The 13,939-nt window shown below is 34.3% G+C and overlaps 1 protein-coding gene across 2 annotated transcripts in view; it reads right to left on the bottom strand.

Annotated features, from left to right (window-relative positions):
• LOC134234487 (protein naked cuticle homolog 2-like) overlaps positions 1 to 13,929 on the bottom strand; it is a 32,759-nt gene extending 18,830 nt beyond the window's left edge. The window contains exons 1-3 of one of the 2 annotated variants that reach the window (XM_062716569.1): positions 13,730 to 13,929; positions 13,138 to 13,164; positions 12,157 to 12,269 (exon numbers count right to left, since the gene is read on the bottom strand). In XM_062716569.1, the coding sequence (XP_062572553.1) occupies positions 12,157 to 12,269; positions 13,138 to 13,164; positions 13,730 to 13,754 (165 nt within the window). In that variant the 5' untranslated portion in view covers positions 13,755 to 13,929. The remainder of the gene's footprint in view (positions 1 to 12,156; positions 12,270 to 13,137; positions 13,165 to 13,729) is intronic. The other variant, XM_062716577.1, reaches the window with a different exon arrangement.
• Between the last annotated feature and the right edge of the window lie 10 nt (positions 13,930 to 13,939).

Genomic DNA, 13,939 nt, shown 5'->3' with positions numbered 1-13,939 from the left:
TCATCAAATCATTTCTGCCCCCATTTAAAGAGATCAATATCACCCCAAAACATCATATGGAATAACTCACAGTCTAGATATAAAAATTCTGACAACTTTGGGTATAAATGAATGTGTTATTGGCAATAGCAGGTTTATCTAAAAAAGACCATATTTCATGCTTACAGCACTTTATGTTTTTTCATCTTTAATTAGCTTCATTCCACTACAGTTGAACCTTGATATCTCAAACACTGATATCTTAAATACCATGGATATGTCAAACTGATTTGGAAGTGCAACCACTTGTTCTTTATAAGCATTTTTAACCCTCCATATCTTTTAGTTTTCTCTTGTTTCCATCAAGTTTTGAGATAATGAATATATGAGTATTTGGTATTTGATTAATGTTCACTTAATATCAATATTTTTATACTTCTGATAACTTAACAATTAAAAAAAACAAAATAAAAGTTACCAGGGAAAACAAAAAGTATATTTTTTTAAACCAGGGAAAACAAAAAGTATATTTTTTTAACCTCATCACAAGATTTCTTGGTAAATTAAATTCACTAATTAAAAACTTTTCAGCATGTTGCAATATATTTAGACATGAAAAAAAAAAACAAGCATTTGACTTTAATATAAGTTCTTACTTTATCATTATTAAAAACAAAGATACAGTTTAGATATACTGGTATTTACCATCCCATTGAAGTATACAGGCAAATTTAAAATTCAAAACATTAAAAGTTCACTTTAAGATAACTGGTAATTTTGATATCATCTAAAGTGTGCTTGAGTTTTGATCCTTATCTTAAACACACAAGTTTGTCACACAACCATACAAAACTTTTATTTCATGTCAATTAATGTACCAGAAATAAAACTTTACTATCACCATAACATCAAAGTCTTTCAACAATTGCCAAATACAGTGCATTCAGAAGTATTAAATGAATTGCACTAAGTGTTTTTGAATGACAAACCTAGAAATAAAGTTTTTTTTCCTCTTTAATAATTGTATCAGCTTTTAACTGACAACAAGACAAACTGCACTATCATACCTCTAGACCATAGAGCCAACTGCACCAACTTATCAAAGAAAATATTTTTTTTATCCAGCATCTTTTCTAAGCAGATTAAAAATAAAAATTCAAAGCCTATTTAAATTAGTAATAGTTTACAAAAAAACGGCTATATTAGAGATAAATTTGTTCCTTTGAAATGGTCAGAAATATAAATCCCATCTACATTTTCTGGCCTGCTCAATTGTTGGTCTCCACAATGGCCGACATCTCATATAGGCCCCAATCCCCTGGTTCTCCGCTGATCTTGGCTGTGGATTAGTCCTGACCCATTACTGGTCAGATAAATAGGCTGGTCTCCTTTGATCAGTCATCTGCGATTGATTTCACCATTTTGATTTCTGCCAGTCGACCTTTTATATCTTGCAATAGTCAGCCTCGAAAGTAAGCGGCTACAGCCACAGGGGCTGGCTTTATCACAGGACAATAGCGTAATGAATTTCTGATGGATTAGATAATTGTCCCCAATATTCCTCAATTAATATTCCATAAAGCCTGTTTTTACTTTGAACACTCCGATTACAAAGAGATTTAACTATTACATGGTAATAACACAGCCTGTCCTATCATAATATTCCCAGATAGAGTTTCCATTGATCTTTTCCCGAAAAGAGCGGACCCTTGCAATGCTTAAAAGGACAAATTGGAGATTAATATCTACATATTGCTTTGAACTGTCCAATATACATCTATATATCTAAAACATTTAAAAGGTTAAAAAACGGTCACCTTAATGCAAGGCCCTCCCAATCTCTATTCAAATTCTCATTTCTTTTGGCAACATAATTATATAAAAAAATCCTCAGTCCTTTTTTTTTTCAAAAATGAAAGATCTTTTTTTCTTGTTTGCATTCATCTGTTACAAATGTAATAAAATAAGAGTACAAATGGTATTCATGTGATAAATGCCAACAGATTTCCTTAGATCTTTTGCGGCTACAACACCCCCTCTCATAAATTACCAATTGGACAAGACCCGTAACTCTGATAAAGGGAGGTAGCTCTTACAAGTTCCCTCTGTGAGGTCTTGGCTCCTCTAGAGATGTAAGACATGAAATCTGTGACTAATATCCACATTCTACATACAATCTTTGATAAATGTCAAAAGGCCAAAAATGCAGTAAGCAATGTTAGTTCTTGTTCCTCTCTCTCTTGCTTACTTTTTTCCTTTATTTTTTTTTTCTGCAAAGAAACCCATCAATCTGATGAAGTCACTGGTAGATATTCGAATTTTCTAAATTCTCTAATGCAGAGAAACTTGCCTATTTCCTTGCTCTTTTTCATTCTAATGGCTAATGACATGAGTAGAGAAATAACTAAACTACTGCAGTATAATACATGTGCTTTCAGAGACGAAAATGCAACAGCTAGAGCTTTTATCTCAAGATCAATGATTAATTTTTTTAATCATGTCAATAACAAAATACCGTATAATCCCTATTGCAACACAGCTTTCATTTTTCAATTGTCAAGATGATTAAAATCATCACATATAAAAAAAATGAAAGTGAAAATAAAACTTCTTTAATTTCATGGAAAATAATATTAATTTAGCATTTGGTTGACACTTTCAGTAAAGTTAAAATTATTTTAGAGGTTCTAATTCATTTTTTATTTTCAAATATATAGTTAAAATATGACATTAAATATCATAAAGACTATACCAAAATAACCGCCCACTTTTTGCAATTTTCTAAGCGCCCGGGGCGGTTAATAGGGATTATACGGTAGCAATAGTTTAAATTCCTTAATATATATAATTAAAATAAAATAAAAGAATGCGTTATGGAAAATATTTTCTCATTTCATGGCCAGCTGTTGCTAAAAAAAAATTGAACATTATGTTTAAATTTTTAATTAAAGGTAACTTATAAGCACCATAGAAGAGTGTTAATTCATTAATTAATCGTAGCATATTGGCACTAAAATGTGTTAATAATTAAATAGCATTATAGCAAGAACTCGTGCAAATAAAAGGAGTTCTGCCTTTGGCTGGGGACCTCAAAGCATCTAAAGGAAACAGATTGGGAGATCCGATTTTGTCATAGAGCCCAATACCCAATACCGACTTGCACAGATGTACAAATAACGACCAATTTGTCAAACATAACCCATACATATTAAATGCAAATATTTTCTTCCCCCTTTTATGAGATGCATAGATAAATATTTCAAAGGAAGTGCAGTTGCCGTAAAATCTCGAAAAGCAATCATAAAACTGTAACTATCGCAAAACAATATTGGAAGAAAATAAAACAGATCCATTTGATGTTTCATTAGAGCAATTCTTCCTTCTTTTTTTCTTTTAATTTCTCATTTCTACTTGTGTGAAGGAATTCATAAAAGAACTTGGCCAGTCAGCTGTAAACAATGGCCCTTGCTCTCATCAATTTTGATTAATACTGATGCAATGCTTTCTTCTTATCTGATGAGTTGTTCAGTGGAAAATCGTTCCTTTTTATCTTCTCTCTAAGAGACTTTGCGATTGAAAATCACCTCCCTTATGAGATGACAATAACATGACAAGTATCTTTTGATCTACTCTGTAGGTTTTTTCCCTACTTTACTAATAAAACATCCGCGACTATTTAATCCCTCTCTGTTAATACCCCTACTCTGTAATTCAGCAGAAGGGGGACATTTTTTTTTATCGAACTGAGGAAGGGATTATTACGGAGAGCAGCTGTTCAATAGAACAAAAGATAACCGTGATTGTCACAGCAATTAGCGGCCAGGGAAGAATTAGCTCACCCCGAGTTTTTCCAAAACAAATGAGAAGCCCCCACTAATCCGAGCCTTACATGTAGATAATTACAGACTAAGAGAAAAACGAGGCAATACATCATACTTGTCATTCGAGATGCACATTTAAAGCATTACCGCATTAAATGTCATTCTGTTGATAAAAGATTTATGCATTGCAGACATGTATTTGATCATCAATATTAGGCAAATTTCAGTGCTTTTTTTCCCAGAGAAGATTGAGAAGGACCGCTAATGGTACAACATTAGGAAGCCGGAGTGTAATCCATCTCCCTATAAATCTCCCCCCAATCCTGTCAATTCTCCATCTAATTGGGCAATATTTCTCTCCATAATGTCCAAAGTCTTCCCTTCTCCTAAGGAAGACGCACTCTTTTGTCAATACTGTGGGTCTTAATCAACTTATATTTATCATCAAAGTGCCCATTATATTTATCATTTTTGGTCAAAGTGCCCATTTCTTAGGAAATCTCTTCTTTTGCAGCTCTGCTTCAAAGCAGCTGCAAAAGCAGAGCGTGTAAACCGGGCTTTAGGAAATCTCTTTTTCTTTCTCTCTCCATTTCTCTCTCTTTTCTCAAATGATGCCCATGCCTATAATTTCAAAGAACCTGGCAACCCTTTACAAGATATATGTTTTATGCTAATGTAATGCATGAATTTTATGATCAAACCTTTCTATAAGCATATAAAAAATAGTCTATATTGTTTACTGCTTACAATGAAGTATTCATTTACCTACATGCTAATGTGCTTAAAACATCCCATGTTGTTAATAACTAACCTGGAATTTATGTATTTCTGTAGTACCTAAGTGACCCCACATAGTGTCAGAAAATTCTAGCGCTGATGAAAAATAGCCCTAACACAAAGTGACAGTTGGCGGCAATAGTACTGAAAAGCAGGCATGCAGGTTTTTTTATGCCATAATTACATACACTCCTTTCAAACTTTGCTACATTGGACATCCACCAAATTCTAGAGAGAAAAGAAATTGTTTGAGGGATGCTGTTCCCTTAAAAAATTCCCCCTCCATAAAGAGGACCATTGCATTGCATAGATTTTATAGAAAAACTTTTTCCCAGACAAACTATTTTAATAAAGGTAAATTTGTTACAGATTTTCATTTCATTTGTCATTCTAGTTTTTCTCGTTTTCTGTCAAAGCAAAAATAGGTAACATACTTTTGCCAAGAATCAAACAAGTCCATGCAACCTTTTATTTAAACAAAACAAACAAACCCTAAAAAACATATCTCATCTGTTACAGACTGTGCAACCTTTCCAGTAAACAAGATAAAGTAGCCCTGCTGGTTCAAAAAAAAAAAGAAAAAAACTCTTGAATGCAAATAAACTGATCACCCTCGTCTTTGAACTTTGGTGATGTATGACCTCATTTTCTGGCTAATCAACACACCTCTTCGTGATTGATGCAGTAAAAACAATAAACGATCCAATCTGTAATGATTTGCAGAAATCAAGGCAGATCTTATTTTTTTTAAATTTAAATCTATTGTTTCACTGAAAAAAAAATTGATGAAAATTTCAGAAACTACTTGCTCTCCGAGATTAATCTGAAATGTCATCACTGGAAAGCTGACATTGCGAGATCGAATTATCTCACATGAGACGTCTACTCATTAAACCATCATATCACTATTCATTTTTTGTTAACCCTCGGAAAACAACGTTTTGCGAATTCAAGAGCCTTGAATTTCACCTGTTCTTGACAAACAATATAAATGATTAAAAAGTATCCCCATTTCACAGAAATTTGATAAGGCATCGAGAAAAAAGTAAACAGACGAGATAAAAAATTCCAACCTAGAATATTTTACAAAATTAAGTCAGGTGGCAGACACTGAATAAAAATCAATTAACTAATGCATCATAATCTATGGAACATTTGCACGAAATGACAAAATCTAAATTATAACATTGTCATATCCAGTAATTTAAGCAAAATTGATGAAGAAGACAGGCCAACATTGAAATGAAGGTTGGGTAAATTTTTCAAAAATACCTCTCCTAAGCTATGCACATGGGAAAATTGAATTCGGCCTTAACACGAAATATGACATTCAATCTCACACACCTTCAAGATTTTGAATTGGAATTGCTCAGTCATTCTCGCAGAAAAATCCTTCGCAAATTTAAATGTACAAAGTGCCAAGAAAGGGAAAAGACTGCGATAAAGCTGATAGACCACAAATTACAGCCATACTTAATAATTTTTTAAATGGCGGGGCAACAGTGTAACTAAATATGAATGAAACTGATCACTCGATAGATCTCTAGATCAGTTACACACCTGAAATCGACATCAAACGCACTGACATTGAGAAAGTGTCTCCTCTTTATCTGATTGGCCGACTCTCCTGTAATGAAATTGTTTGCACAAGCAAGGGGCCAATTTTATCTCCAATGCCAAGTAAAAGATTTCAAAATATTCCATTTCAAAGAGATATTATCCAAGAATGGGTTTGGTCTTCAAAGGACTTTCTTCTGACAGGAAAGATCCACGGAGAACACAAAAAGATTTGTCTTCGATATACATGGACGTTATCTACAAAGACATTATAGCTCAACCTCCTTTCTTCTTAATGTCATGAAAAACACAAATTACAATTTCCTCTATATTAATTATGACATTTCCCTCTTTGATGCAATTGTCAACTAAGTGTACAGTGTACCTTTATTGCATCAATGTTATGATATTTGTTTTGGCAGTGCACAAACAATCCAAATACTTCTGAGAATTTGATGACAGTATATGAAAGGATAAAATGAAACATACAAAAAATGGATGCAAGGCTCAATTTATACACTAGCTCTAAATGTTGCAAATATTTAATAGGGAATGATTAAATTGTGAGAAATAGAGAAATTTTCAAATTCCCTGCTTATTTGACCAACTGCCTAATTTGAGAAACTCAGTACTTTAAAGTAAAATCTTTCCATTGCTAGGCAACACTCTGTAGGTCTTGCTTTACCACATCTCAAATTGCTCAAACTGAAAAGAAAAGCTTCAAATGGAAGATTAATTGCTCCAATATATTTGTCTAAAGACCTACCGGAGAAATACAGGAAATCAAGACTTTTATTTCTTTCCTACAAACCATTAAACTCAAAACAGCTGTTGAGCTTTGGAAAATAAAGGGAAACAAGTTTACAGCAGAACTAGAGAAACCTTACAATACAAGAAATGATGAGTTTCATTTGTGCTTTTGATAGTGCCCCAAAAGATTCTTAGTGTAAGCTTACTCGTAAACAAGAAGCTGCACACTGAGAGTATGACATCTTGTTAGATTAAAACTCTGATAACCTCTGACCCCTCCCAATAAACCAGATAACCTCTGACCCCTCCCAATAAACCAGATTGAGTCTCCCTGTTGTGTATTGAATGACCTGGATTTACATTATCAACCCAGTTCACTGCTAAATTCGTTTTCTCAACATTCTCATTGCAAGCTGCATGTAGCTAGAAAATTTTATTCATATGCTAAACCCCAACAGTATGCTAAACTGATTTAACTGCACAGTGCAAAGTGGTTCTGTGGTTACCAAAATTAGCACATCCTGCAAAATTTGCTTGATAACATTTAATTTTATATTGGACATTTTTCATAAATGGTACACTTGTAACATTTACATATCTGTAAGGAGGCCTATTAGCAGAAGAGTTGCTATAATATTTGGAATACCAAACTTGATGTGAAAAATTACATCTCTGTACATCAAAAGACCATGAATGCAGATGCAGGTCAAGTGATCATAAAATGGTGCAATTCCGCTGTTGACAAAAATCTCTTTGAAGACACGTATTGCTGCAAAGGACCATGATTATATATTGTCAATTAATCACAACACACATCCTTCAAGAGCAGTATACTAAGTGTTTGATATTTTTTTCTGACAATAATTTCTTTGTCCCTTTATAACAAAACCTAACAATGATAAAGTACAGGACCTATTTGTTTACATGCACTTGTAAAATATCAATCAATAGGCATTTTTTTGATTCACATATTTTTCTACTCTGTGACCTCACCTATCAACTTTATTTGACACAAGGTGACTGGGAATTGATTCAATTAAATGACAATACACAACTCCTTTATGAATGGGGAAAACTAAGTCCAAATAGATTTTTTGTTGAAGCCCTATTTAATAAAATCAATGTCCTACAATCCTACTTCAGTCACAGTGTTCAATGGTACAACAAAAAAATGCTTACCGGTATTCATACACACAAATAAAATGAATGATAGCTAATGGATAAATAGTGCACTAGGCATAAAAAGTTTGTCAGTTAGATGCCAATGAATACCACGTAACAATTTTCTAAAAATGTACCGTTTCCAGCAAGTGGCCAACTAAGCTCAATTTTCAGGCCCCAATGCCTGAATCCCAGGCCCTGAGGCAAAATTTCACAACTTTGGTGAAAGTAAAATTAAAACAGCTCCTTCATCAAAATGAACAAACACTCATCTTCAAGATGTTAAAAGAAAGATTGTTAAACACTTATTTACCAATAATAGCAACAATACAAGACCTCTACCTATAATGAATTTTTTTCATTATGGTATTCACAGTTATGATGTTCCCCTTTTGTCAAAAGACGCAACCAGCAAATTTCATCTGTTTTTGAAAATTTAACTATGCAATTGCCCAAGACAAAGAAGGATACAGATGGTGGTTGGCCACCTGAGTAAATAAGTGACCAAGAATAACCATAACATGATAATGTGTCATGTTATATTTCAAATTGTGAGGTCCAATTGATACATGCTACATCTAAAAAATAATTACAAATTACATTTGTACCCCACAGGATTTCCATGTAAATTTCATTGTACCCTTAAGAATCCCATCTAATGCCCAACTGCGCTCAATTATCACCTCCCCACGAAAAGGATCTTTATCTGGCATGTCACCCATCACACACAACAGATGAAACATACGAGACATGGAAATGACTTTTTTTTTTTAATTTAATAATAAGGTGTCTAACCCTATACCATTTCAATGGACAGTCTAAAAAATTGCTCCCCACTCCTTAAAGGTCTTGTCCTCATTTCTCTGATGACAAAATCTGAAAGGGCCATAAAAAATTTTGTTTTTTTCCAAAGTCGTTGTTTACTGGTATGGCTATCATTCTGTAAAATTATCCTATCCTCAACATTAAAATAAGTATTGAATTCAACATTCCATTCTAGGACTCTTCCCTTAATAACAATGGAACCCAGGGATTGGTCATTTTTCTATCAATGAAGGGAGGACAATGGATGGCCTGGCAGAGATTTTTGGACATCTTTGTAACATTCACAATACCACCAAGTTGACCTTTTCTTAAGGATTTTTAAAAACCACAACAATGCAGAAGTTAAAGAAAAGCATTAAAACGTACACAGTTGATAAATGACACACACGACTCATTTAACTCATGAATTTTGTCTCATTTTTTTCTTTTCCCCCGAGTCATCCCAAAAAAGCTCTATACAAAAGAATGGCATCGAGAAGGAAAAAAAAAAATTCAAAGGAACCAATGGCCTTCAAAAAATTTCCTGTCAGTCCCATTACAGTCTTAAAACGAGTTTCCCTCTTTGAAAATTTATGACATTATTACATGCTCTGCTCTCCTCGCTGGGGAAATGATATCTCTGAAAATTTCAGATGCCATCTGATCTTCAGTGGACGGAGTTAAATAACTCCTTGATTAATATGTGAATTTACTAATGACAGGAGTTTGCCTGTATCGAATAACTGGACAAATACTGACTGGCACACTTGGTGACAATTAAGTTTTTGTGTCATTAATTATTCCCTCTCTCGTTCCTTCTTTGATGTTACGGACTTGTCGACCTTCAATGTTTTGGTGTCGCCACACCCCCTTATTATACTTTTTTGAACGCTAATAACTAGTTACACATCTCGTCTCGACTTGAACAAAAGAATCCCACCTTTAAGTATTCTGTCTGAAGAAATACTTTAGAGGGTTATTTTTTTAAAAGCAGCTTCAACATTATTTATCCATGCACACTTTTTTTCATTATCTTCCCACTGTGAAGTTCATCTATCAAAAGAATTCCTTGTTTTGTTTTAAAACCCTTATGTATGGTGTAATGGGAATTGGGACTTTTTTTAACTTCAAGAACCACTTTGAAATCCAACAACAATATCAACAGCTATCTCCAAGATAAAGAGTATCGAATTTTGCCTCTAGATCTTATCTCCCTTTAGATCATTTAATATCAATACACACAGTAATTGTTTAATGGTAATATCTGCATTTGATATCAACTGCAATGCATCCTATACCGTTCTTCCTGTGTTCCCGACATTTTTATTAAGTTAAGGACAGGTGAAGGCTCGTTAGCGAACCCGACACTCATCTGATGTCACATTCCAGATACCTGTTCGTAGGTAAATCACAAAAAAAAAGCCACGAAAAAAATTACATAGTATGTGTGAAGATCAAATTTCTTCAAATTTAATTTTTTTAGCAACCTGATGTATTGTGACCATCTTTATAACCGTTAACAAACAGAGTTTTGCCGCAATGACTTTTATGAATTTTCATTGCAATAAACTTCATTAAAATGCTCGTAAAGAACTCATTCAATTTTAAATAACCAAATAAAAACTCATCCGCAGAAGAAAATTTTTTAATAAAAGCAGTAACTCGTAAACAATCTTTTTTTGAAAAAAAGAATTTGTTATAAATGGCCCTTGATGACCTGCAAGCACGCAACTATGATGTATTCATAAGTGTAAGTGAGATAAAAACGTTTGATAAAGCTGACGTGATCTTACACAAGAATTCCAATACCCTCCATATGGTTTCTTTTTAAACAGCGATCAAGAACGCTGTATGCTGGCAAAACATATCCACTTTTTTTGAAACATGAAAAATGGTCTCTACCGAATTTCTCAGGCTCATAAAACTTGGCAAAATGAACTCCTACAAGAGGTGACTTCCTCTTTTCACGTCTCCTAAGACTACACAAAAAAATTGAATTTGCATGACAAAGTATCATAAAACCCCCCTCCACAATCAAACTCCTATAAAGAAAACTTTTATGCCTTTTTATGTTGTCGTTTGGCCTTTTCTTTCTGGACCATAATTTTCATCTTCAATGGATGTCATTTTGCTCATCCTTATATTAGCTTTTTCAAATTAATAAAAAAAAAATCACCAACACTAATCAATTCCATAACTCAAAGGCAGAAAATCTCGTCTTTTTTTCAAAATCCTATTTTGGGCTCTTGAAGACTATTTTTCCCTATAGATGAATGGCTATGATCCAAAAAGCCTGGACATCCAATTTGACTACAAAGCATAAATGCCTACCCAGGGAATATTTTTACCATCTTCTTTATATATAATTGAGGAGGAAAAGCCCCAATTATCTTTGTCTAGCTGCCCTAATCACCTTTTACAACAGGAAATTGAATATCTAAGAGAATATTGCCACAAGTCAATGCCATAATTTAGGAATTTATTGTTCTCCATTACCTCTCTACACTAAAGCATCCAGACTATACCAAGATAATAAAGTACCAACATAGAGCAAATTCCACAACCCACTGCAAGAACTATTCTGATGAAGTAATAAACTAATTGCTGATGTAATAGCTGATGGGGGGGAAATTACAGTAAACCACATTTTCCATTCATTTACCCTAATTTTACACCATTCTTCAACAAATGGATGCTCTCTACTTGCAAACAGTTTTTGTTTACATTCATTTTGCCCAAGAATGTCATTAATTTTCAGCAAAGGGGGGAATGTTTTCCTGGCCAAACACAAATGGTATTTATTTTAAGGAGCATTCACCAGAAGGATAAAGTCAGATGTACAGGAAACCCAAGAAAAGTTTTATTTTCTACTTTCAAATGAGAAAGGTATGAATTCTGCAACAAAATCGGAGCACTGGTACAGCCATACACCATGGCCAGGTGTTACTTTTTTCCCTTTTTTTCTTTTTCGATCCCTTTATAAAATACACTCGGTAACTCATTCAGCCTTGCCCAAGGGGGCACTTTTATTGTCTCCTTGTTAAAACAGGTCCTATTAGACACACATCTCTTAAAAATTGTGTGTTCCTCTTAAAAATCATACCATAAAAAAATAAAACACATATCTCACTGAGAGGATTCATATCCACTCAAAAACCATGGATCCAGGGTAAAAAAAAATTGAAAAGGAAATGAAGAGCGGTACACCATAACAATGCCAAGTAGATACTGGCTCGTTAAACACGAAGGGGCTATTTTACCAGACACCGGTATGTGAATGGCTGGGGTATACGTGAAGTACACTCACCGACAGAGAAGTATCTAGGTTGTAGTTGGCCAGGTTAAAGCCTGTCTTTGTCTGCTTCAAAATCTGCTCCTCCAAAGCCTTGTTTAACTGACCGTTGATAAGAAAGCATTCCGCTGAAAAAGAGAGAAAAAAAAAATGAAGATTTTTGATAAAGCTTCAAAGTTCATAAAAATAGGAAGACAGAAGTATAAAGAATTCAATTACGTGTATTACATGAGAGTGGTGAATGTTGAAGCAACGTGCGAAGCGAAAGGTTAAATTATGATATGTGGTAGGTAGTGCATTATAATGAGCCCCAGGCTTAAAAACTGACAAGTCTGCATCAATTTTATTTTGTCAGCTCTTCATTTATCTCGCTGTCCCAGTGTAAGAACAATTCTAAATGTCTGCATTTGGTGACAAAACATGCCATTCAACACATGCCTCATACTCGGGGGAACTTGTAAACAACTCATAAGTTGGATTCTTTCAATTTGTAAACAAGTAGCTTGGATACAAGACAATGTTGATCCATTTGGGATATATCAGGGGGCAACATCTTATCTCTTATTGTACAATAACAAAGGGATAAAGATGGGATTTCTAAGCTGGTATTGTGAAAGGCTTAGATATTGTGAAATTATGAACCTGCCTGGGTCTTAGCCTTTATACAGCAGGAAGTTTTTAGATACATGTGGAGTGTATGCTTCCTTTCAAAAAACAAACAGTAGCACAGGGTTGGAAAATGATAAGGGTTCAGTTATGCCATCCTCCCCCCCCCCCCCAAAAAAAAAGATGATTGAATGATCGACTTTTTGAATGGCACTGCACTAAAATTTTAGTGTCTTGATAAAATTTTCTTAATTTACTTTGAGCATTTGTGTTTCATATCTTGCAAGACAGGTTGCATGCTTTTATATGACAATTGATAAAATGGGGGAGATGAGCAAGACATGACCAGGGAGGGGGTGGGGAAAGGAAGGGGGAGGGGAGCTAACTCACCATCAGGAGGCTCTTTTCCTCTGTATGCTGGTTTGTTTATATCATGCAAAAGAAAATATTAATACAATTATGACAACTTTCACATCTAATTTGTCATGCATTTTATATTCTAATACTCTACTCTAATTTGACATGCACAGCTACTCATCAAAGATTTCTTAATCTTAGTCATGAATGTCACCCTTCTCATAAAAACAGGTGCCCGTGTTGGGACCATTTTGTACCTCTTTCCAAGTTTTGCATGCTTATTTCAATTTCTTTTATCATTTTGGTACATGCTCAATTAGTCGAGGTTATTTACCATCACATAACTGATACGATCGACTAATTTTAATTAAAACAGCCGTAGTTTAAGTGGCACATACAGAACGTCCATGATTCCCAATTAACGGATTACAACAAAATCGATATACACAAAGTGACAAAGTTGTAGTCCCGTTTTAGAAGGACCGACATCATTTAGGCCTAGTAAACAATGGAAATCGTTTCCCCGAAGTCGCCACGCCGACCAAATATGGACAATGTCCATTTCACACTACATCTCGCGCCCGTGACATTTCGGGGGCGCGAAGACCCGTGTAGACTCACTTACCGTGTTTACTAGCTTGTTTCCCCATTTCCCATGTACAAACAACACATATGAGTCGTTCACTTTAATCCCAAGTTCACAATCAAAAGTTTTTTACGATCAAAATTCCAATTTTAGACGAAGGACTAACCCTAGTGCTAGTACACTGAAAATACACAAACTATTTACGAAAAGCACACTTGACAGAGTTACGAGGGCGGTGCTAGGTCGAAT

Source organism: Saccostrea cucullata, unplaced genomic scaffold (assembly GCF_032062105.1).
Source record: "Saccostrea cucullata isolate Sc308-1 unplaced genomic scaffold, CSIRO_AGI_Scuc_v1 ctg1159, whole genome shotgun sequence".
NCBI classification, from domain to species: domain Eukaryota; kingdom Metazoa; phylum Mollusca; class Bivalvia; order Ostreida; family Ostreidae; genus Saccostrea; species Saccostrea cuccullata.
The sequence above is the reverse complement of the archived record's forward strand: the minus strand, read 5'-3'. Positions and strand labels throughout refer to the sequence as shown.